Here is a 24,372-nt window from a genome sequence, read left to right as displayed (position 1 = left end):
GATTCAAGGTGGTGTACACACGGAGCTTGTAGTCGACGGGGCGCGAGGGGTGGACTGATCATCTACCATGGAGTCATGTTGAAGGTGGAGCTGGAGTCTGACGGAAGACTTCACTCGGTGCTGATTGAGGGGCTACGACGTAAGATGTCAGAGAGTCGAAGCCTATTCAGCGGGAAAAGCGAGTGACATGCAGTTCAGACTGGAGCCCAGTGGTCTGATGGAAGCGTGAAACTCGTCATCGGTCGGTGATGATCGGTGGTACTCTGCAGTGGGGGTTGAGTGGTGTGGTTTCGCGACCCTTGAGACTCGACCGGGACAGCGGAGGCTCGACGCGGTAATAGCGGCGAGGTGTGCGGTACACACGGACATGGAGACGGGCCAGGGCTCTGGTGGTCATACATGTGGTGAGACAACTGCGAATTTGACTTGGGATGACTACAAGCAACGGTGAAATTCTTTCAAGTTTCAGACAGGCAGTCAAGAAAGGAGCGTCGATGTTGAGTTCAGGTAACTCTTATGTGTGACACCCAATATGTGAGTTGTTTACTTTCACGCAGGTCAGTGATCAGTGCGTGATGGCGTTGGACTGATACTCTGGAAGTTGGGAGCATAAGCTAGAGTAACAAGGAACTTAATTTTGCTCGAGTGTTGACCGTGGTCAAGAAAAGAAGGGACTACAAGTTGCAGGTGGAGTCATATGGAGTCTTTGGAGTAGCAGCGGTGCTCATGGGACAAGCTCAAGTCCAATGTACATGGAAGTTTGACGCATGGACAAATTCAAGGTGGTGGAGAATATTCGCCAAGGTGGAGTTTGTTAGAGTTGTGTCGAATATTGTGTACACGGTAGGTTACAGTTGGACTCTGAGTAGTATTGTGTTTAGATAGGATATGGAGTTGTGTCCTAGTAGGACACTTGTATCCTAGGCCTCTCTTATATAGCGGGGATAGACACACGATGTAACCTATGCCAACATAATAGCACCGGAACGTAGGGGAAGCCGGCGGCATGTGCCGGCGTCTAGGGCGACTGGGTACGGTATTGTAGCGGTGTCATGGGGAGAAGCGCCCATAGTCAGGCCCCGGGGATGTAGCCATATCGGTGAACCTCGTTAACAAATCTCGGTGTCGTGCTCGTGTGATTGCTTGTTCCTCAGTGGATCAACCGCGTACCTCGGATTTATTCTAACAGTATGATGGCATATTCTTTGCATACACCGTTCCCCTGAATTTAAACAAACTACAGTTAATTGCAAATATGGTAAAGAAACCTTCACCATGGAATTGGTCTCACAGACATGGAAGTGCATCTCAAACATAAAGTTCAGATAGGAGCCAATTGATGCTACTGGAAACTAACATTATTTGTTACCTACGGAGATATATCAAAAATACTCCCTCCGGTCCATAATATGAGAACGTTTTTCTGGATGCATCATTCCTAACAAAACAAGGCACGGCATTTCCATTGTCTTAGAAATTGTACTTTGAAGGCAAGAGAAGTATGCTAAGCACCATGATTTCTCAACAAATTATGTAATGAAACAGGGGAAGTATTTTTTTACCAAATGGAGCCATCAAATACCTTACATTTAAGAAAAGACACATTTGTATCCTTTAGCAAGATCACTGAATCGAAAGGTTTACATTTCTTTCTATTTAGAGGTATGATCAGCCCTGATGGCAGTGGTTTGATGGACTCGAAACCTAACAAAACGTTATACTCCCTATCAATAAGTCAATAACATTGTGCATTAAGATCACAATTAGTTGGGCTTGAATGATTTGTGCTTCTTTTTGGGAGTGATTCTTAGTTGCTCACAGTATGTGGCTTGTTATTTTCACATTTTATTGTGCTTTGCCCTTTCTGGTTCCCTTGTGTGCCTTATTCTGCAACAGGGCAGATTCACAATGATGGATGACCATCCTAATACAGTAGCAGCATCCCAACTCCACTAAGTGAAAACGGCTGGACATGGCTCCTTTTTTTGTAGCAATGGAGCTCCAAAGAAGAAATAAGGAACAGTTCATCCAAAATAGAAAAGAATGTCAAGAAACAGGGCTGAATCTTGGAAGACACTCAAGTGTTGTTCCTCCACATCGTTGAGCTCATCCTCTTCTTCTCCTCCTGCATGATCATCCCCTCCTTGAATTGATCTCATATCTGAGCAAAGGTCTACTCCATCACCCCCTTCAGTATGCAAGCTCCCTCTTTTCATTCATCTCCTTTCTTGGACTTCTTCCTCTTTCTTAGCCCCGTTCCCAAAAAATCAAGAACCCTAACCCTAAAAAGTTAGAAATTCATGGAGGAAGAAAGGAAAAGGTAAGAGAGGAGGGAGACAGAGAAGACCATCCGCAATGGAGATGAATGTCGGAGAAGGACGTTGCCGTCCCCGAGCTCGCATCGTATCGTTGCAGTGCCCAATTCTCCTCCTGGTCACTACTGCATGAAGAGGGAAAGGGGGGAGTACTCCACGTATGAGAGAGGGGAATGGCCCTCACCTCGCTATCGTCCCTCCGGCACCGTCGCCATCGCTGCCGCCGCCTCAGCAATCGTCGTTGGAGAGGATGTCCGGGGTGAGAGGAACGGTGTCGAGACCCACCTGCCAGTCGCTGAACTGCTCATAGCTGATTAGAAAAAAAATAGGTACGGGGAGTGGGCTACCTCCTTACCAGCCAACCGCTGCCATAAACGTAAATTTACAGCAGTGCAACATGGCTCGGTTGATGGACTGGGGTGAAGAATAGCTTATTCTTCAGGTGACTATTCTTCACCCTGGGTCCATCAACCGAGCCATGTTGCACTGCTGTAAATTTACGTTTATGGATATATATATATATTTCCTACAAGCAGTGGTAGTTACCACCACTTGTGTTTTGTATGTTGTATTTAGTATGTATCGAAACCGAGAGTATATACGTGTAGTATGTGGTATATAACAATGATTAGGTAGTATATATACTAATTTTTAGGTAGTATGTATCGTGTTTTGAGTATGCCCTTTTTTACGTACAAATATGTACGTATTTCACAAATATAACAAAAACTATGGATTCATATGCAATTTTTTCATGTGACTTGCTTTGAAATATCTTAGATATAGTATATGAACATATTTAAAATATTAAAATAGTATATATAGTACCACATGATAGTATATAAGATATATGGGGTAACTACCACCGGGTGGTAGGATGAATTTTCCATATATATATATATATATATATATATATATATATATATATATATATATATATATATATATATATATATATATAATGTCCTTACTGGGCCGCATAGGTGGCGACCCATCATTTAAGGGGGGGCTTCAGCAATTTAATCTGTTATTCTATGTTGATCCCTCAAAACTGTCGGAGCAGGGGATGCTTCTGTTCACCTAGTCTACTTCATACTTGTTTATGCTTGTTTTTATTCTTGTTGGTACTTGCTTTCTCCTCTTGTTTCTCATTCATTTATTCTTGTTAGCAAACTAGGTTCAAAATTGAGAATGTCCTATTCACCCTCCCCCCCCCCCCCTCCTCTAGTTCATACATCTTGATCTTTCAAAAAATTAGGAAATTTGAAGATTATAAAGACATGGGGAAGGATATAAGAAATCATGTTTGAAAGGAAATTAGGAAAACTCGGGGAAAACAATATTGATTGTATGTACCTCTTTTTAAATGACCCGTACCTTCCTAGAACACTTTTTACTATTGTACATATTTACTTGCATTTTTATAACTCCCCTTATTTTTACCTAATGCAAACTAATTATTTTATATGTTAGCATTACTTGATTTTAATATAGAGTATTTGTTTATAGGAAATATTTCTAAAGTTTCTATATTTCATAATTATGTGCAATATATTTGAAAATAAACACAAACTTCCCTCTTTAATTATCTGCTATTTTTTTCAAAATTCTTGATATCTATACCTTTCAGAAATTACCAGTCCCGAAGAAAATGTTGACCAGGTAGGCATTGTATGAACCATTATACTGTGGCAATTTTATGTGGCGCAAGGGGCCAATCCATTTGTTATCGACAATGGAGGGTCTAGAACTTTTGGAATTGATTCAGGGACTGAACTTAGACTGTAATAACAAAACAACAAAAATTCTCTTTTACCCCTTGATTTATCTTTTGTTAGATTTTTCAGCTTTTTTCAAACCCTTGATCTGGAGTAAAGTTGAAGTTGAGGGTACGTCTAGACTTATTTTTGGTGGTGTTTTTATGTTGATCTGGAATATGTTCATCTCACAGGATAATGCACATTCTGTTGATCTTTTTTCTAGATACACATGTTGACTTCAGTAACATGCATGGTAGGTATAGTATCCTTCTTCTTCAGAGCTACTAATCATATATGTAGATTGCAAGTGTTAATCTGACCCAAGGGGAAGCACACGCACGAGCCACGTCTGACTTGAAAGAACGATCAATCACTTTTGCGAATATCATAGATTTTAATATATGAGACAAAAGAATATACATACATGTTACAAAAAGATCGAAAAAATCCCCAACTTCAGATCAGAATTCAGATTGCAGACGAATAAATGGCAGACAAATCAAGATACGTACACGCGCAATCCCATGCAGCTTGATGCCATTGCCATATGCAGCCTAGCTGAGATCGATGGCAGTACGTGCGAGGTAGTAGCGAGCTATGCCTAGCTTGAGCAGGTGATTAATTAATAGCCGAACTGCTGGTTGCTGGTGAAGGTCATGCCGAACCCCCACCACGCCGGCACGAGGTTGTACATGTAGAGCGTCTGGCCGTTGGTGGAGGTGACGGAGAAGGAGATCCCTTGCCCGACCAGCGGCGCGTTGCACTGCCAGTTTGCTCCCCAATTCCGGCTCAGCTGGATCCAGTCCGTCCTCTCCCCCTTGATCGACACCGACCGGATCGACCCCGGCCCGCCCACGTTGGTGATCAGCACCAGCTCGAAGTTGTTGAACCCTCCAATGGTGAACCTGATCCCTCCCATCTTCGAGCACCTCACCCTACACCACCATCACGACATGCTCATTGGATATATACTTATACGACAGTGCAAGGAAGAAGAAGTTATGTGGGTGCACTCTTCACTTACTGCTGGTAGAGGACGGGGACGATGCCGGCGCGGTAGATGGCGAGGGTCTCCCAGGCGGGCTGGGACATGTCGAAGTGGGGGCGCGGCGGGTTGCACCAGCCGCCGTTGTCGCTGGCGAGAGCCCAGTTTGGAGGGCAGAAGTTGGTGGCGGTCACGGTGATGGACGTGCCGGGCTTGCACATCTTCGACTTGCCGGTGTCGCAGGTGATGAGGTAGCACTGTCCGCACGACGCGCCGTCGTTGAACAGCGCCGTGCTCAGCGCCGCGTTGTTGACCCCGTACCCAGAACTGTACAGGTTCCCATACCCGCACGCGCCGCCCATTGTCCCGGAGCCGTCGGCGCCGCCGTAGAACGTGGCCGTTCCTTGGTACCACCACGCCTGCGCGGCCGGCGCGAAGCAGCCGGCCGCAGTTAGGATGACGAACAGTGCCAACATGGATCTGGCCATCTCAGCTGAGATGAGATGGGCAGTGAGCACTAGTAGAGCTACAAGAGATGGAGGGAGAGGCGGAATCGATGGTGTTAAGCTTGGTGGATTTGCAGACAACGTGGAGTGCCTTATATAAGAGGAGCAGGGAAGAAGAATTTGTCAGGGAATGGCAGAGAACATGCCATCGATCGATCGACATCCCAGTGAACGCTAGTCTGCTAGCGAAGCTCACATGCAATATGATGCCAACAGGGAATTGCGCGTTAATTAAATTGGACGACTTACTGGTGCATGCATGCGCGTGCAGCATGGCATGACATTTTGTACGTCTCTCCTGACGATCAAGTGGGAGGATAATACATTCCATGCATGTTCCATAATCCGTAGCTCGGTACTCGCCGGCTTGAGACGGAGCCAATTGGACGATCGACAGCTTAATAACTATGGCATACGCCGTTAAACTAGAGTATCTTGGAATGAACTCGCATGCCTTAAATTATGGTCGTCTCTCTCGTGTGGGGGATAACCGATTAGCAGCAGATTCTTGGAGCGGAGGGAACTCGGAGCCACATGAGGCCATGAGGGCCAGCGGTGTCAGCACATGGACGACGGCCCTGGAGGTGGATAAACTAAACGAAGTACGTGCTGATCATCTCACCGCGTACGTACGTTGGTTGGTAGACGCCTAATCATTCTCAATCTGGCTGAAAGAGTCAGCGCTTTAGTGCCTGGACTTGGCCTAGTTGACGGCATTGTTTAGCGGAAATTAAAGAGCTTACCAAGTCGTTCACACTACGCAGACAATCAGACGGAGTGACAAGCAGAGGAAATTGTTTGTTTTGACAGAGTTTGGTACCATTCCTGGTGGTTATGCTTCCATGGACCAATCAAGTGCAGTTAAGCGTTGCGGGATTACGGCCTCTAGTGTACTGACCTTGTGCCGTTGTACGGTACCGGCACAGCCCCTCTTTCCGTTGTTGTTGTTATTGTTGTTGAGTACTCCAGACTGATGGACATGCATGGACCAGTCCCAAGTGCATTTGGCTAAGCTAGACCAAGTGGCATCGTGCACAAGAGAACCAACAACTTTACCAATAGTTTAATGAAAAGAACATGTTTCTGTTGTCAAGGTTCTTAACAAAGGGTATGACCAGGTTCAATTTTAGAAGAACTTTGTGGGAAATTCCATAAAATTATGGCGGAGCATAACTGACACCTAGCTGCTTTGGAATTACTCTGTCAGATTAGTAGACAATGTAAGTTGGCTTTTACTACCTTCGTCCGGGTTTAGAAGGCCCTTGAGCCAGCACACCTCGTCCTAATTTGTAAGGTCACATCTCACATATGTATTAGCGCTGTGCATGCATGCATGGGAGAGAAAAAGGCTGCTGCTAATTGGCCACATGCAAGCAGGTCAGAGAACGCATGCAGGCAGGTGAGAGAAATTTGTCGCGGCAGCTCTGTTTGAATCCAAGAGACTATTTTTAGAGGGTGCTTGGATTTAAGGGATTATTTTTAGAGGGTGCTTGGATTTAAGGGACTATTTTTAGTCTTTATTTTTAGTCTAACTAAAAATAGTCTTTTTTAGAGGCTAAAGTCCAAACACCCCTAACTAAAGAGAGGCTAGGACTAGTCTTGAGGCTAAAAACTTTTAGTCATAGGAAACCTACTAAAATATGTATTAGCCCTCTCTCTCCTCATTTAATTCCTCTCCTTTAACACATGCGAGTTCTGGATTGGAGGGTTTGGAGGATAATAAATGCTCAATAACTTTATTTTAGTCTCTTTAGTATTTGGATCCAAACATGGGTGAGGCTAGCAAGTTTTAGTCCTACTACTTTTAGTCATGGGACTAAAACGTATCCAAGCATGCTCTTACTAAAACTAGTCTCTTTTAGAGGCTAAAGTTCCAATCACCTCTGACTAAAGAGAGGCTAGAACTAGTCTTGAGACTAAAAATTTTTAGTCAGGGGAACCCTACTAAAATGTGGATTAGTCATCTCTCTCCTCATTTAACTCCTCTCCTTTAACACATGCGAGTTCTGGATTGGAGGGTTTGTAGGATAATAAATGCTCATTAACTCAATTTTAGTCTATTTATTATTTGTACCCAAGCATGGGTGAGGCTAGCAAGTTTTAGTCCCACTACTTTTAGTCATGGGACTAAAATGTATCCAAGCACCCTCTCAGAGACGAGCATTGCCCGACTTGTGAGGAGTTTCAAGAATCAGACTACTCGCTCTGTCCAGGTGCATTAGGCACCTAACGAAATCCAGGAATTTCTATAATGTAGGGCATTGCAATTAGCTTGCGCGATGTGGAGTAATTAATTTTATGAGTCCAACCCGGATAACAAGGCACATATGATCATTGCAAACGGCCACTGCATGCAAACCCCAATACATAATTGTTGGACGTGCATGCAAACGGCCACACACCATAGTTGGATGCCTAAGTGCCCCTCCCCACTAAATACACATATAGAGCCGCGCTAATTAATTATTACTAGTCCAATCAATACACGCCTAGGTCGCGCTGCACCTTCTTAGGTGCCCTATGCACCTGGACGGAGGTAGTATTAAAATAGACAAGTGTCTTGGTTCTGGAGCTATGGCTTAAGGGCCCTTTAAACCCAAACGGAGGCAGTAGCTGCTAATGATTTTTTTTTCACTATCGGGTCTTTCTATCAGAAAATAATAATGAAGAGGTAAACTTCACTGGAAGATTAAGCTCCCTGTAAACGTTAAAATCTTTGTCTGGTTGATCTTGCGAAACATCATCATTACAAAAGATAATCTGCTTAGAGGAGGCTGCAAAGAAGCAAAAACATGTTAATTTTGTGTGTGTGTGTGGGGGGGGGGGGGGGGGGGGGGGGATGAGACAATAAGCCATCATTTCCTACAACGCCAAATTGCTAAGTTGATCTGCAACGTTCTTCAATTTGCATTTGGTTTTAGAGATGTATGTGGCAGTATGCATGATCTACTTCAGCCCTGGTTATCTATGATCTACTGCAGTGTTCTGGACTACTTGGAAAGTCGGAAATGAAGCCTATTTTGACAATAAAAGGGTTGCTGGCCCATTTGTATTTGTTCGGGAAAATATCTGGTGCACCGGAGCTTGTGGTGCTACAGGTGCACCGAGCTCACATTATTCTTTTAAAATGTTCAAAAAAATCTGAAAAAAATATGACACTTACACAACATCAATGTAGGGTGTCGCAAAATTTCAAGTCAAAATTCAAAACATAACTCTGAATAGTACGTAACATAACTTGGGCTTTAGATTTGGCCCATTATCACACCGGTGTCAAATTTGTCATTTTTGTATATCAAAAAATATTTCAAAATATTATACGAAATTTTGTGACATCCTACATTGATGTTGTGTTAACATGCTAGAATTTTTTTTAGATTTTTAAAAATATTCTATGACATCCGAGTGTACTGGTAGCACCACAAGTACAGGTGCATCTGTATTTGTTCCTTTAGTTGACTATTGGCTAAATGCTTGGTTAACTCTGCAGAACATATAGGAAAAATGTGATGCTCTAAGATGGGGAGTAAGACTGTGTGAACAAGTAGTAAGTGAAGTCTTCAATTCTGCTCAACGTGGAGACATGTCATTTGTCGGATAATCTGGTTGTGTGCGTCTTACCTATGCAGAAATCAAGTGTTGCTCATCATGCTTGTATCCGCTTGAAGCTACATTTTCAGAGAACGAAAGCGCCTTTTATCGAAACAAAGCTGGCTAAAAACCGAAAAATTCCACTGAACTAACGGTTATCGATGTTGTGATTCTTTCCTCCTTAAGCATAATCATATTTGATGATTTGCTATATTTTGTGCATGATCCCAGTATTCACATAGTCGGCAGGGGCTATGTTGATAAATTGTCTGATATTTGCGCTAAATGTTTTATGCACCGCAGAAGCTCGGAACTGCCTCTTTGGGGGTATTTTATTTCCCTCCTTTTTTATTTGTAAGGGACTTTATTGGTTTGTATTAATGGAAATCATAGGGAGCCCCCTCCTTTTTCCTTGAAGATAAGGTCCCTCTTTTCACACACACACACACACACACACACACACACACACACACACACACGCGCACGCACGCTTCTTGGCTTCATTGATTAAAAGGATTTTTTTTTCGAGCAACCGGCAGGAGCTCTGCCTTTTCATTAAGAAGAAGAGAATTGACCAGTTTATAAGGAAAACTGGCCGAAAACCGATACATCTGCGATAAACGCACACGCCAGCCCCGAGGCTGCGCACCACTCGAGTCGATGACACTGTCACCCAAGTGACCAGAGACGACACCCTACAACAGAACACTGGGTTTCGGAGCCGCCGCTCCGACATCCACACCGGCCCCGAGGCCACGCACCAGCCTAGTCGATGGCTCCACCGCCCTAGAGGCCAAAGCCAACACCCAACACACACGAGATCTCCGACGCCGCCGCACTGGCATCCACTCCGGCCCCGAGGCCGCAAACCCACCTAGTCGATGACCATGTCACCCTCGCGACCAAAGCCAACCACCGCACGAAGGAGATACCCGGAGCCGCCGCTCTGACTTCCACGCCGGCCCCGAGGCCGCGCACACGCCTAGCCGACGACGAAGTTGCAAAGCCACAGAGCCACCGCCAGCAGATGAAGGACCGGACCTCCAAAGGCATCGCCCCCAAGAGGGAAGCGACGAGGAACGCCGCTGACGCCCACTTCGCCCACTTCGCCCAAGGCCGAAGTTTGGGTTTTCACCCGAAGAGCTTGTGGCTGAGATGACGAGGGAGGTGAAGGGGCTCCACGATGCCGCCTCCAACAAGGGAACGACATCCTAGGACGTCGTCGACGCCGGCATCGACCGAGGTCTAGCTAGGCTTTCACCCGGAGCTCACCAAACCCATGTTCACCACAGCCAATCACCACCGGCGGCGGCCGAGCACTCTACACCAATCACCACCGCCAACCACCTCTTACACGGTAAGCAAAACCACAACGGCAACACGGGCCGTCATGGCTGAAGGAAATATGCCCTAGAGGCAATAATAAAGTTATTATTTATTTCCTCATATCATGATAAATGTTTATTATTCATGCTAGAATTGTATTAACCGGAAACATAATACATGTGTGAATACATAGACAAACATAGTGTCACTAGTATGCCTCTACTTGACTAGCTCGTTTATCAAAGATGGTTATGTTTCCTAGCCATGGACAAAAGAGTTGTCATTTGATTAACGGGATCACATCATTAGAAGAATGATGTGATTGACTTGACCCATTCTGTTAGCTTAGCACTTGATCGTTTAGTATGTTGCTATTGCTTTCTTCATGACTTATACATGTTCCTATGGCTATGAGATTATGCAACTCCCGTTTACCGGAGGAACACTTTGGGTGCTACCAAACGTCACAACGTAACTGGGTGATTATAAAGGAGTACTACAGGTGTCTCCGAAGGTACATGTTGGGTTGGCGTATTTCGAGATTAGGATTTGTCACTCCGATTGTCGGAGAGGTATCTCTGGGCCCTCTCGGTAATGCACATCACTATAAGCCTTGCAAGCAATGTAGCTAATGAGTTAGTTACAGAATGATGCATTACGTAACGAGTAAAGAGACTTGCCGGTAACGAGATTGAACTAGGTATTGGATACCGACGATTGAATCTCGGGCAAGTAACATGCCGATGACAAAGGGAACAAAGTATGTTGTTATGCGGTTTGACCGATAAAGATCTTCATAGAATATGTAGGAGCCAATATGGGCATCCAGGTTCCGCTATTGGTTATTGACCGAGAATAGTTCTAGGTCATGTCTACATAGTTCTCGAACCCGTAGGGTCCGCATGCTTAACGTTACGATGACAGTTTTATTATGAGTTTATAAGTTTTGATGTACCAAAGTTTGTTCGGAGTCCCAAATGTGATCACGGACATAACGAGGAGTCTTGAAATGGTCGAGACATAAAGATCGATATATTGGAAGCCTATATTTGGACATCGGAATCGTTCCGGGTGAAATCGGCATTTTACCGGAGTACCGGGAGGTTACCGGAACCCCCCGGGGGGTTATTGGGCCTACATGGGCCTCGAGGGAGAAGAGGGAAGGAGGCAGGAGGGGGCCGCGCGCCCCTCCCCTTCCTTGTCCGAATATGACAAGGGAAGGGGGGCGGCGCCCCCCCTTTCCTTCCACTCTTCCTTCTCTTCCCCCCCCCCCTTCTCCTATTCCAACTAGGAAAGAAGGGAGTCCTACTCCCGGTGGGAGTAGGACTCCCCCCTTGGCACGCCCTCCTTGGCCGGCCGCCTCCTCCCCCTGGCTCCTTTATATACGGGGGCGGGGGGCACCCCATAGACACAAGTTGATCTACGGATCGTTCCTTAGCTGTGTGCGGTGCCCCCCTCCACCATATTCCACCTCGGTCATATCGTCGCGGAGTTTAGGCGAAGCCCTGCGCCGGTAGAGCATCATCATCGTCACCACGCCGTCGTGCTGACGGAACTCATCCCCGAAGCTTTGCTGGATCGGAGCCCGGGGATCGTCATCGAGTTGAACGTGTGCTGAACTCGGAGGTGCCGTACGTTCGGTACTTGGATCGGTCGGATCGTGAAGACGTACGACTACATCAACCGCGTTGTCATAACGCTTCCGCTTATGGTCTACGAGGGTACGTGGACAACACTCTTCCCTCTCGTTGCTATGCCATCACCATGATCTTGCGTGTGCGTAGGATTTTTTTTTTGAAATTACTACGTTCCCCAACAGTGGTATCAGAGCCTAGGTTTTATGCATTGATGTTATATGCAAGAGTAGAACACAAGTGAGTTGTGGGCTATACAAGTCATACTGTTTACCAGCATGTCATACTTTGGTTCGGCGGTATTGTGAGATGAAGCGGCCTGGACCGACATTACGCATACGCTTACGCGATACTGGTTTCACCGTTGCGAGCACTCGTGCTTAAAGGTGGCTGGCGGGTGTCTGTCTCTCTCACTTTAGCTGAATCGAGTGTGGCTACGCCCGGTCCTTGCGAAGGTTAAAACAGCACCAACTTGACGAACTATCGTTGTGATTTTTATTCGTAGGTAAGAACGGTTCTTGCTAAAGCCCGTAGCAGCCACGTAAAATTTGCAACAACAAAGTAGAGGACGTCTAACTTGTTTTTGCAGGGCATGTTGTGATGTGATATGGTCAAGACGTGATGCTATATTTTATTGTATGAGATGATCATGTTTTGTAACCGAAGTTATCGGCAACTGGCAGGAGCCATATGGTTGTCGCTTTATTGTATGAAATGCAAACGCCCTGTAATTGCTTTACTTTATCTCTAAGCGGTAGTGATAGTCGTAGAAGCAATAGATGGCGTAACGACAACGATGCTACGATGGAGATCAAGGTGTCGCGCCGGTGACGATGGTGATCACGACGGTGCTTCGAAGATGGAGATCACAAGCACAAGATGATGATGGCCATATCATATCACTTATATTGATTGCATGTGATGTTTATCCTTTATGCATCTTATCTTGCTTTGATTGACGGTAGCATTTTAAGATGATCTCTCACTAATTATCAAGAAGTGTTCTCCCTGAGTATGCACCGTTGCGAAAGTTCTTCGTGCTGAGACACCACGTGATGATCGGGTGTGATAGGCTCTACGTTCAAATACAACGGGTGCAAAACAGTTGCACACGCGGAATACTCAGGTTAAACTTGACGAGCCTAGCATATACAGATATGGCCTCGGAACACGGAGACCGAAAGGTCGAGCGTGAATCATATAGTAGATATGATCAACATAGTGATGTTCACCATTGAAACTACTCCATCTCACGTGATGATCGGACATGGTTTAGTTGATTTGGATCACGTGATCACTTAGATGACTAGAGAGATGTCTGTCTAAGTGGGAGTTCTTAAGTAATATGATTAACTGAACTTAAATTTATCATGAACTTAGTCCTGGTAGTATTTTGCAAATTATGTTGTAGATCAATAGCTCGCGTTGTTGCTTTCATATGTTTATTTTGATATGTTCCTAGAGAAAACTGTGTTGAAAGATGTTAGTAGCAATGATGCGGATTGGATCCGTGATCTGAGGTTTATCCTCATTGCTGCGCAGAAGAATTATGTCCTTGATGCACCGCTAGGTGACAAACCTATTGCAGGAGCATATGCAGACGTTATGAACGTTTGCCTAGCTCAATATGATGACTACTTGATAGTTTTGTGCACCATGCTTTATGGCTTAGAATCGGGACTTCAAAGACGTTTTGAACGTCATGGACCATATGAGATGTTCCAGGAATTGAAGTTAATATTTCAAGCAAATACCCGAGTTGAGAGATATGAAGTCTCCAACAAGTTCTATAGCTAAAAGATGGAGGAGAATCGCTCAACTAGTGAGCATGTGCTCAGATTGTCTGGGTACTTCAATCGCTTGAATCAAGTGGGAGTTAATCTTCCAGATAAGATAGTGATTGACAGAATTCTCTAGTCACCATCACTAAGTTACTTGAACTTCGTGATGAACTATAGTATGCAAGGGATGACGAAAACAATTCCCGAGCTCTTCGTGATATTGAAATCGACGAAGGTAGAAATCAAGAAAGAGCATCAAGTGTTGATGATTGACAAGACCACTAGTTTCAAGAAAAGGGCAAAGGGAAAGAAAGGGAACTTCAAGTGGAAAGACAAGCAAGTTGTCACTCCTGTGAAGAAGCCCAAAGCTGGACCATAGCCTGAAACTAAGTGCTTACACTACAAAGGAAATGATCACTGGAAGCGGAAATGCCCTGAACATTTGGTGGGTAAGAAGGATGGCAAAGTGAACAAGGGTATATTTGATATACAGGTTCTTGATATGTGCCTTACTAGTGTTTATAGTAGCCCCTGAGTATTTGATACTTGTTCGGTTGCTAAGATTAGTAACTCAAAACAGGAGTTACAGAATAAGCAGAGACTAGTTGAAGGGGAAGTGACGATGAGTGTTGGAAGTAGTTCCAAGATTGATATGATCATCATCACACACTCCCTAAACTTTCGGGATAAGTGTTAAACCTAAATAAATGTTATTTAGCGTTTGCGTTGAGCATGAATATGTTTTGATCATGTTTATTGCAATACGGTTATTCATTTAAAGTCAGAGAATAATTGTTGTTCTGTTTACATGAATAAAACCTTCAATGGTCATACATCCAATGAAAATAGTTTATTGGATCTCGATCGTAGTGATACACATATTCATAATATTGATGCCAAAAGATGCAAAGTTAATAATGATAGTGCAACTTATTTGTGGCACTGCCGTTTGGGTCATATCGGTATAAGGCGCATGAAGAAACTCCATAAAGATGGATTTTCGAAATCACTTGGTTATGAATCATTTGATGCTTGCGAACCGTGCTTTTTGGGCAAGATGACTAAAACTCCGTTCTTCGGAACAATGGAACGAGCAACAAACTTGTTGGAAATAATACATACTGATGTATGCAGACCAATGAGTATTGATGCTCGTGGCAAGTATCGTTATTTTCTGACCTTCACAAGATGACTTGAGCAGATATGGGTATATCTACTTGATGAAACATAAATCTGAAATAGTTGAAAGGTTCAAAGAATTTCAGAGTGAAGTGTAAAAATCATCATAACAAGAAAATAAAGTTTCTGCGATCTGATCGCGGAGACGAATATTTGAGTAACGAGTTGGGTCTTCAATTAAAACAATGTGGAATAGTTTCACAGCTCACGCCACCTGGAACACCACAACGTTATGGTGTGTCCGAACGTCGTAACCGCACTTTATTGGATATGGTGCGATCTATGATGTCTCTTACTGATTTACCATTATCGTTTTGGGGTTATGCATTAAAGACAGCTGCATTCACATTAAAAGGGCACCATCTAAATCCGCTGAGATGACACCGTATCAACTATGGTTTAGCAGTAAACCTAAGCTGTCGTTTCTTAAAGTTTGGGGCTGCGATGCTTATGTGAAAAGTTTCATCTTGATAAGCTCAAACCCAAATCGGAGAAGTGTGTCTTCATAAAATACCCAAAGGAAACTATTGGGTACACCTTCTATCACAGATCCGAAGGCAAGATATTCGTTGCTAAAAATGGATCCTTTCTAGAGAAGGAGTTTCTCTTGAAAGAAGTGAGTGGGAGGAAAGTAGAGCTTGATAAGGTAATTTGTACCTTCTCCCGAATTGGAAAGTAGTTCATCACAGAAATCAGTTCCAGTGATTCCTACACCAATTAGTGAGGAAGCTAATGATGATGATCATGAAACTTCAGATCAAGTTACTACAGAACCTCGTAGGTCTTCCAAAGTACGGTCCGCACCAGAGTGGTACGGTAATCCTATTCTGAAAGTCATGTTACTAGACCATGATAAACCTACGAACTATGAGGAAGCGATGATGAGCCCAGATTCCGCGAACTGGCTGGAGGCCATGAAATCTGAGATAGGATCCATGTATGAGAACAAAGTGTGGACTTTGGTGGACTTACCCGATGATCGGCAAGCCATAGAAAATAAATGGATCTTCAAGAGGAAGATGGACGTTGATATTAGTGTTACTATCTACAAAGCTTGACTTGTCACAAAAAGGTTTTTCGACAAGTTCAAGATGTTGAATACAATGAGATTTTCTCACTCATATCGATGCTTAAGTCTGTCTGAATCATGTTAGCAATTGCCACATTTTATGAAATCTGGCAAATGGATGTCAAAACTGCATTCCTTAATGAATTTATTAAAGAAGAGTTGTATATGATGCAACCAGAAGGTTTTGTCAATCCTAAAGATGCTAACAAAGTGTGCAAGCTCCAACAATCCATCAATGGACTGGTGCAAGCATCTCGGAGTTGGAATATACGCTTTGATGAGTTGATCAAAGCATATGGCTTTATACAGACTTTTGGAAAGGCCTGTATTTACAAGAAAGTGAGTGGGAGCACTACATCATTTCTGATAAGTATATGTGAATGACATATTGTTGACCGGAAATAATGTAGAATTATTCTGCAAAGCATAAAGGAGTGTTTGACAGGACTTTTTCAAAGAAAGACCTCGGTGAAGCTGCTTACATATTGAGCATCAAGATCTATATAGATAGATCAAGATGCTTGATAAGATTTTTTCAATAAGTACATACCTTGATAAATTTTTGAAATAGTTCAAAATAGAACATTCAAAGAAGGAGTTCTTGCCTGTGATGCAAAGGTGTGAAGTTGAGTAAGACTCAAGACCCGACCATGGCAAAAATAGAAAAGAGAATGAAAAGTCATTCCCTATGCCTCAGTCATAGGTTCTATAAAGTATGCTATGCTGTGTACCAGACCTATTGTATACCTTGCTCTGAGTTTGGCAAAGGAATACAATTTTGATCTAATAGTAGATCATTGGACAGCTGGTCAAGAATATCCTTAGTGAGGACTAAGGAAATATTTCTCGATTATGGAGGTGATAAAAGAGCCCGTCGTAAAGAATTACATCGGTGCAAGCTTTCACACCGATCCAGATGACTCTAAGTATCAATCTGGATACATATTGAAAGTGGGAGCAATTAGCTAGAGTAGCTCCGTGCAGAGCATTGTAGACATAGAATATTTGCAAAATACATACGACTCTGAATGTGACAGACCCGTTGACTAAACTTCTCTCACAAGCAAAACATGATCATACCTTAGTACTCTTTGGGTGTTAATCACATAGCGATGTGAACTAGATTATTGACTCTAGTAAACCCTTTGGGTGTTGATCACATGACGATGTGAACTATGGGTGTTAATCACATACAGATATGAATATTGGTGTTAAATCACATGGCGATGTGAACTAGATTATTGACTCTAGTGCAAGTGGGAGACTGAAGGGAATATGCCCTAGAGGCAATAATAAAGTTATTATTTATTTCCTTATATCATGATAAATGTTTATTATTCATGCTAGAATTGTATTAACCGGAAACATAATACATGTGTGAATACATAGACAAACATAGTGTCACTAGTATGCCTCTACTTGACTAGCTCGTTTATCAAAGATGGTTATGTTTCCTAGCCATGGACAAAAGAGTTGTCATTTGATTAACGGGATCACATCATTAGGAGAATGATGTGATTGACTTGACCCATTCCATTAGCCTTAGCACTTGATCGTTTAGTATGTTGCTATTGCTTTCTTCATGACTTATACATGTTCCTATGACTATGAGATTATGCAACTCCCGTTTACCGGAGGAACACTTTGGGTGCTACCAAACGTCACAACGTAACTGGGTGATTATAAAGGAGTACTACAGGTGTCTCCGAAGGTACATGTTGGGTTGGCGTATTTCGAGATTAGGATTTGTCACTCCGATTGTCGGAGAGGTATCTCTGGGCCCTCTCGGTAATGCACATCACTATAAGCCTTGCAAGCAATGTAGCTAATGAGTTAGTTATGGAATGATGCATTACGTAACGAGTAAAGAGACTTGCCAGTAACGAGATTGAACTAGGTATTGGATACCGACGATCGAATCTCGGGCAAGTAACATGCCGATGACAAAGGGAACAAAGTATGTTGTTATGCGGTTTGACCGATAAAGATCTTTGTAGAATATGTAGGAGCCAATATGGGCATCCAGGTTCCGCTATTGGTTATTGACCGAGAATAGTTCTAGGTCATGTCTACATAGTTCTCGAACCCGTAGGGTCCGCACGCTTAACGTTACGATGATAGTTTTATTATGAGTTTATAAGTTTTGATGTACCGAAGTTTGTTCGGAGTCCCGGATGTGATCACGGACGTAACGAGGAGTCTCGAAATGGTCGAGACATAAAGATCGATATATTGGAAGCCTATATTTGGACATCGGAATCGTTCCGGGTGAAATCGGCATTTCACCGGAGTACCAGGAGGTTACCGGAACCCCTCGGGGGCTTATTGGGCCTACATGGGCCTCGCGGGAGAAGAGGGAAGGAGGCAGGAGGGGGCCGCGCGCCCCTCCCCTTCCTAGTCCGAATAGGACAAGGGAAGGGGGGCGGCGCCCCCCTTTCCTTCCCCTCTTCCTCCTCTTTCCCCCCGTTCTCCTATTCCAACTAGGAAAGAAGGGAGTCCTACTCCCGGTGGGAGTAGGACTCCCCCCTTGGCGCGCCCTCCTTGGCCGGCCGCCTCCTCCCCCTGGCTCCTTTATATACGGGGGCGGGGGGCACCCCATAGACACAAGTTGATCTACGGATCGTTCCTTAGCCGTGTGCGGTGCCCCCCTCCACCATATTCCACCTCGATCATATCGTCGCGGAGTTTAGGCGAAGCCCTACGCCGGTAGAGCATCATCATCGTCACCACGCCGTCGTGCTGACGGAACTCATCCCCGAAGCTTTGCTGGATCGGAGCCCGGGGATCGTCATCGAGCTGAACGTGTGCTGAACTCGGAGGTGCCGTACGTTCGGTACTTGGATCAGTCGGATCGTGAAGACGTACGACTACATCAACCGCGTTGTCATAACGCTTCCGCTTATGGTCTACGAGGGTACGTGGATAACACTCTTCCCTCTCGTTGCTATGCCATCACCATGATCTTGCGTGTGCGTAGGATTTTTTTTTGAAATTACTACGTTCCCCAACAATGGCAGCCCCGCACCCACCGCCAAGAGCGGCGCCACCGCGCCGCCATCCTCCCTCCTCGCTGCCGTAGCCAACGCGCCGCAGCGCCCCCCGCAGCCCGCCGAACTCGAGGCTTCCACACTGTCGGAACAAGCGCGTCCACCACCACCGTGCCGGCCGGCAACCACCACACGCCGGCCATAACTCGCACCACCGTGCCACCTCATTGCACGATATTCCGGGGCCGCCGCCCCGGCTTCCACCAAGAGGATCCGTCGCCCGGAGCCACGACCCCACCATGGAGCCAGCCGACCCCGAGCTAGGCAGAGCCCCAGCCAGACGACGCCACCACAGATGGGAGCGCCCGCTCCAGCCACCACGCCACCACAGCACGACGCCCCACCACCACCCTCCAGGGTCGCCGTATGAACCCCCGACGCCATCAACCCCCACCACCGACCGGATCTGGGCAAGAGACCCCAGAAATGCCGCCACCATGCCTCAGCCCGTGCCCAGGCGAGATGCAGGGCAACCGGAGCAAGGCCGCGCCGCCCGGCCACCACGACGCCGGAGGGGAAGCGCTGAAGCCGGGATTGGACCACCGCCCCACGCCGTTGACATGCGAGCAGCCCCGCGCTACCCCGCATCTGCCAGGGAGGGAGACCTCCCCGCTGCTGCCCACGTCGCGAGGGCTTTGCCCCGGCGGCGCCCGCTGGCGGCGGCGAGAAGAGGAGGAGCGGGAGGAGGAGTTGCTGGCCGGCGACGGGGATGGCTCTCCCGGGTCGCCCGCGGGGGGAGCGACACGGGAGCGGGCAGAGGAGTTCTCTATCTGGTTAAAAGGATTTGACGTGCACAATTTGTAAGATAGAATCCTTAGGGATTTTCAGTTTGGGTTATTTGATTTATAGGATTGAATACTATAGAAATATTTCTGAGGGATCCTTAGGCACTATTTTTTTACTGTAAATTTCAATCCTCTCAATCTCTCGGAACAAATCATTTGTTTTATGTGATGCAATCAATGAAAATTTGGGGCAAACACAATCTTATAGCATTTGAGTGTGCCTTTGCAATTTCTTTGTTTCTCCGATTCATGTGGTTTCGAATTTCCGGCAATCAAAGAGTATCTCTTTTTCATAGTTCATCCACACGCATTTGTACTTAACGAGGATGTCCATTATTAACACTTAGGCAACCTTTATATGGTCGAGTAGTAGGATGCTAATGTATGATCCGCAGTTTCATGTGTGGATTCTTATTGCTTCTCAGATTAGGTTTCCTTATAAGCCACCATATAAGTACCTCTGTATAAGTCACACGTGATGATATAGTGCCTCATTGTAAATTCCATATGTTTATAGCACTTCCCCTCTGCTCCCGGTATACCGAAGATTGATGTTTTGTGCATATAGTTTTCTCCGGTTAGGGTTTAGATGTAAAAAAAAAAGATTGATGTCCCTATTCTTGATTTACTTCTTATTTCCTTGTGGATATATAAAAAAGAATTTATATCAGTCATGCATTGACGTGGAACTACATGCTGGTTTTGGTGGGCGTTTCGAGCATTCAGGCACTATTTATGTTTGAGTCCATTCATTTATGTAAGACAGGGTGTTCTAAAAAGATTTTGTTTTAGTACATTGTTTTTCTTTATAACTAAGAGTATATCTAAATATTACTTGGCTTGGAGTTTACAAAATCTCAACTGACGGGGGGCATGAAATAAAAAAACTTAGTTTACATCCATTGAAAAGAGCATATCACTAAGCAATTCTAGTGCCTAATCTCAGTCAACTAAGATTGAAAAAAAATCATCTGGTTAGGAGAAAATTGTATAATCAAATTGTAAGAGTAATGGATTTGCTATCTCTCACTAAACCTGGTGTTTTCTTACATCCTCCCTCCATCCGATGAAAAGTGTATATATAAAAATTTTAGAACAAATTATGGAGTGGAGTAAAAAAATGCATTGAAAAGGTGCAAGCCACCATCTCTCTCCTCTTTAATTACCCAACCCCCAATGAGCTAAGTGCATGTAGAAATTAAGGAGACCATGTATAGAAAGATATTGGTCTTGATTACCGTGTGATGAGAGAGCAATATTTTTTCTACTTTAAAGTGCATTGGTAAGACAGAAGTATACTCTTTTGTGGACAAATTTTAAAGACAAATATACACACTTCACTGGACGAAGGGAGTATAACTTAGTTGATGGCATTAGGTGGCATATTAACATGGGAAAATTTTGTTTTTGCCACTCTAGATTTTGCCAATTTTTCTTATGCCACTCTAGATTTTGACATTTCACTTTTGTCACTCTTAGCTTTTGACACTTGTCACAATTGCCATTTCGTGGCATAAACAAAAAATTTAGAGTGGCAATTGTGATAGATTGTAAATAGCTAAGAGTGGAAAAAGTGAAATAAAATTATTTTGCTTTTGCCACGTGTGATAATTTTCAAAAGTTGAGAATGGCGAAAGTGAAATTTCAAAATTCTAGAGTGGCATAAGGAAAATTGGCAAAAATAAAATTCTCTATTAACATCACTTTTGCTTTGGACAACTATTCTTATAGTACTTTTTTACTATTTAGTATTATCAGTTAGTTGCTTAGAGCAAAAATAGAACTTAGCTGATTTCAATCATTTTCGTGATGTCCTTCGTTCACTTTTTTTTCTTCCCAATATCAATTGTGCGCAACGGTGGATTTCACAACTGACAAAGAATAAAACTTGTGTTTTCAATCTTACAAAAAATATCGGTTGGGGCGATGGACTAGTAGTGGGTGCAATAAAGTGAAAAGGTGGCAACTACCGCGGGAAAGGAATACTATCGAGCGTTAGAGTGTGGATTGACATGAATGAGGTGTTCGTGTAAGGAGACTAGTAGATGATGAAAGAGGCAATGGAAACAATCACGGAAGATACGTGATGAGAGTAGAAACAATGACAAATGGTGAAGATAGTAGCCATCAACGAATAGTTAGGAGGAGAAAGTTTCGGCGGAAACAAAATTATAATAAAACTTTATGGAAACCTTGTTCGAACTACGTCTTCAAAATGTTGTGAGCATTTTTTTTCCACTTTGTGTTTACAATTTTGTTTTGTGTGATCCTTCTTCGCCTTCCGTACACATTTTTGAGAATTTTGTTAATAAAGAAAATAGCTAATAATATTTTTATTTTTAGATTAGTTCTTCCTAGATCTAGACAGTGCAAAAAAAATTATTGGGGGAAGTTTGGTTCAAATACAATACCGGGAATTAGGACTGCTATAGAAATATACTCCATTCCAAGATATACGGTATATTTGTATTTTTAAGTCAAATGTTCTTTTGTTTGAGCAGGTTTATAGGAAATTATATCAACAACTACAATACCAAATAAATAAAATATAAAAACCAATCTCATGACGAATCTAACGACATGGTTAAACATACTAGCTACATATATTTTGTTCTATATACTTGGTCAAACATAGACATGTTGACTTTTCCAAAATTAATACATCTTTTATTTTGGATTGGAGGGAGTATCATTGCTAGTCATGGTTGTCTCAGAGCTCAGCTATCTTTTGCTACATAATAGCAAGTAATAACATATTTATAAGTTGGATTTAATTATATCTTCATTTTTAATGAATATAGTGATTGTTAATAAGCCCGTTCAATCTTAATGTATGTAAGCTAGAGAATATATTGCTTATTTTAATTTTATTTTCTGACCATGACGCAGGCAAGGACGTATTTCTGACTAATAATATATACTTTATTTGATCGTTTGGTAGTAATGCCCATGGGAAGAACACATACTGATTTTTGCTACCTTGATGTAAGGCGAAGAAGGGTGGTAATAGGAAAGACTAAGTGGAAGATATATTTAGGCTGTTCAAAATAGTCTCTTTTTACTGCTACTTTAGCTATATTTGTTTACCCATTTGCCTTGGTATATATAATAAAATATATGGATGACACTTTTTTGGGAGGAAAGGGTATTGAATTAATTAAACTAGATCAAATTGATATAGTTCACAGATGTTTACAACCCTTTCAGGACCAGCCGTAATGGCCATTTTAATCTCAAGTCTCCCAACATTACCTACTTCATCTAAGCACCTAGGTAGCAATCTTGTCCCAGTTTATGGAAGCTTCTCGGAGCTTCCCATATGGTTTCGAGAAGCGTTTCGAAGTTTTCGGTCATTATTTTTTCTTTTCTTTTCTAGTTTTTTTGGACCGGTTTCTTCCTATTTTTTCATTTCCTTTTATTTATTCTTCCTTCTCCTATTTGTTTATAAAATGTAATAACTTTTCAAATTTGGTTTTTTCAACTTGGTGAACTTTTGTAGATTCATGAACTTCTTTTATTTTTTTTGTGAAAATTTTCAATTCAATGTATATTTTCCAATTCACAAAATTTTAAAATGTTTGTCTTCTCTCAAGCTCATGAACATTTTTTTTCCATTTTTGTGACATTTTTCAAATTTGTAAACCTTTTTTCAAACTTCTTTCAAATGAGTACAAAAAATTAAAATTTAGGAACTTTAATTATTTGTTTTTTAAAATTTTATGATTTTTCCTTTTTTGAACCTTTTCCAGATTCATGATTTTTTTAAAGTCAACGATGAACTTGTTGTCAATCAACCAATGATACAGCAGTCAACCCTGACAAACCGAGCGAAGGGGAGCGAGCAGTTCTCTTGGATCAATAGATTGTTCCAGTTCCCCGCATACCACAGGGGTTAGAGACAAACGTGCACCATGGGTGGCGCCTGTGAGTGCCCTTGTGCTATACGGACTGGCCCATTCAGGATTTCCTCCACGCGAGTTTTGGGAAGGTTCTAGAACATTCCTAGAACACTTTCTTTCTTTTTGTGGTTTTATTTTGTGTTTTTCCTTTTTCTTATTTCTCTTTATCTTTTATTATAATATTTGTGTGTTACCATTTTAAATGTTATTCAGGAACAGTTTTTGAAATTTGGAAAAATATTGAAATTCGTGAACATTTTTTGAATTTTGGACACAATTTTGAAATTCTTAAAAAATGGATTCTTTGAATTCGTGAGCATTGCTGGAAGTATTTGGAATAATACTGAAATTCCTGAATATTTTTTGAATTTGATAATATTATTCCAAAGTCATTAAATTTTTTTAAAATCCAGGAATGTTTTTGAAACTCGCAAACATTTTTTGGAAACTGGAGCATTTCTAATTTGTGAACATTTTTTGAAATTTGAAACTTTT

The 24,372-nt window shown here is 43.0% G+C and overlaps 1 protein-coding gene across 1 annotated transcript; it reads right to left on the bottom strand.

Moving 5' to 3' along the window:
- Positions 1–4,425: 4,425 nt before the first annotated feature.
- On the bottom strand, positions 4,426–5,613 carry LOC123095170 (expansin-A28). The gene is made up of 2 exons (XM_044516980.1): positions 5,100–5,613; positions 4,426–5,010 (listed from the first exon to the last, which is right to left on the bottom strand). Exons 1-2 carry the CDS (start codon positions 5,546–5,548, stop codon positions 4,698–4,700), a joined length of 762 nt encoding a protein of 253 aa, XP_044372915.1. The 5' UTR covers positions 5,549–5,613; the 3' UTR covers positions 4,426–4,697.
- Between the last annotated feature and the right edge of the window lie 18,759 nt (positions 5,614–24,372).

This window comes from Triticum aestivum, chromosome 4B, assembly GCF_018294505.1.
Source record: "Triticum aestivum cultivar Chinese Spring chromosome 4B, IWGSC CS RefSeq v2.1, whole genome shotgun sequence".
NCBI lineage: Eukaryota > Viridiplantae > Streptophyta > Magnoliopsida > Poales > Poaceae > Triticum > Triticum aestivum.
The sequence above is the reverse complement of the archived record's forward strand: the minus strand, read 5'-3'. Positions and strand labels throughout refer to the sequence as shown.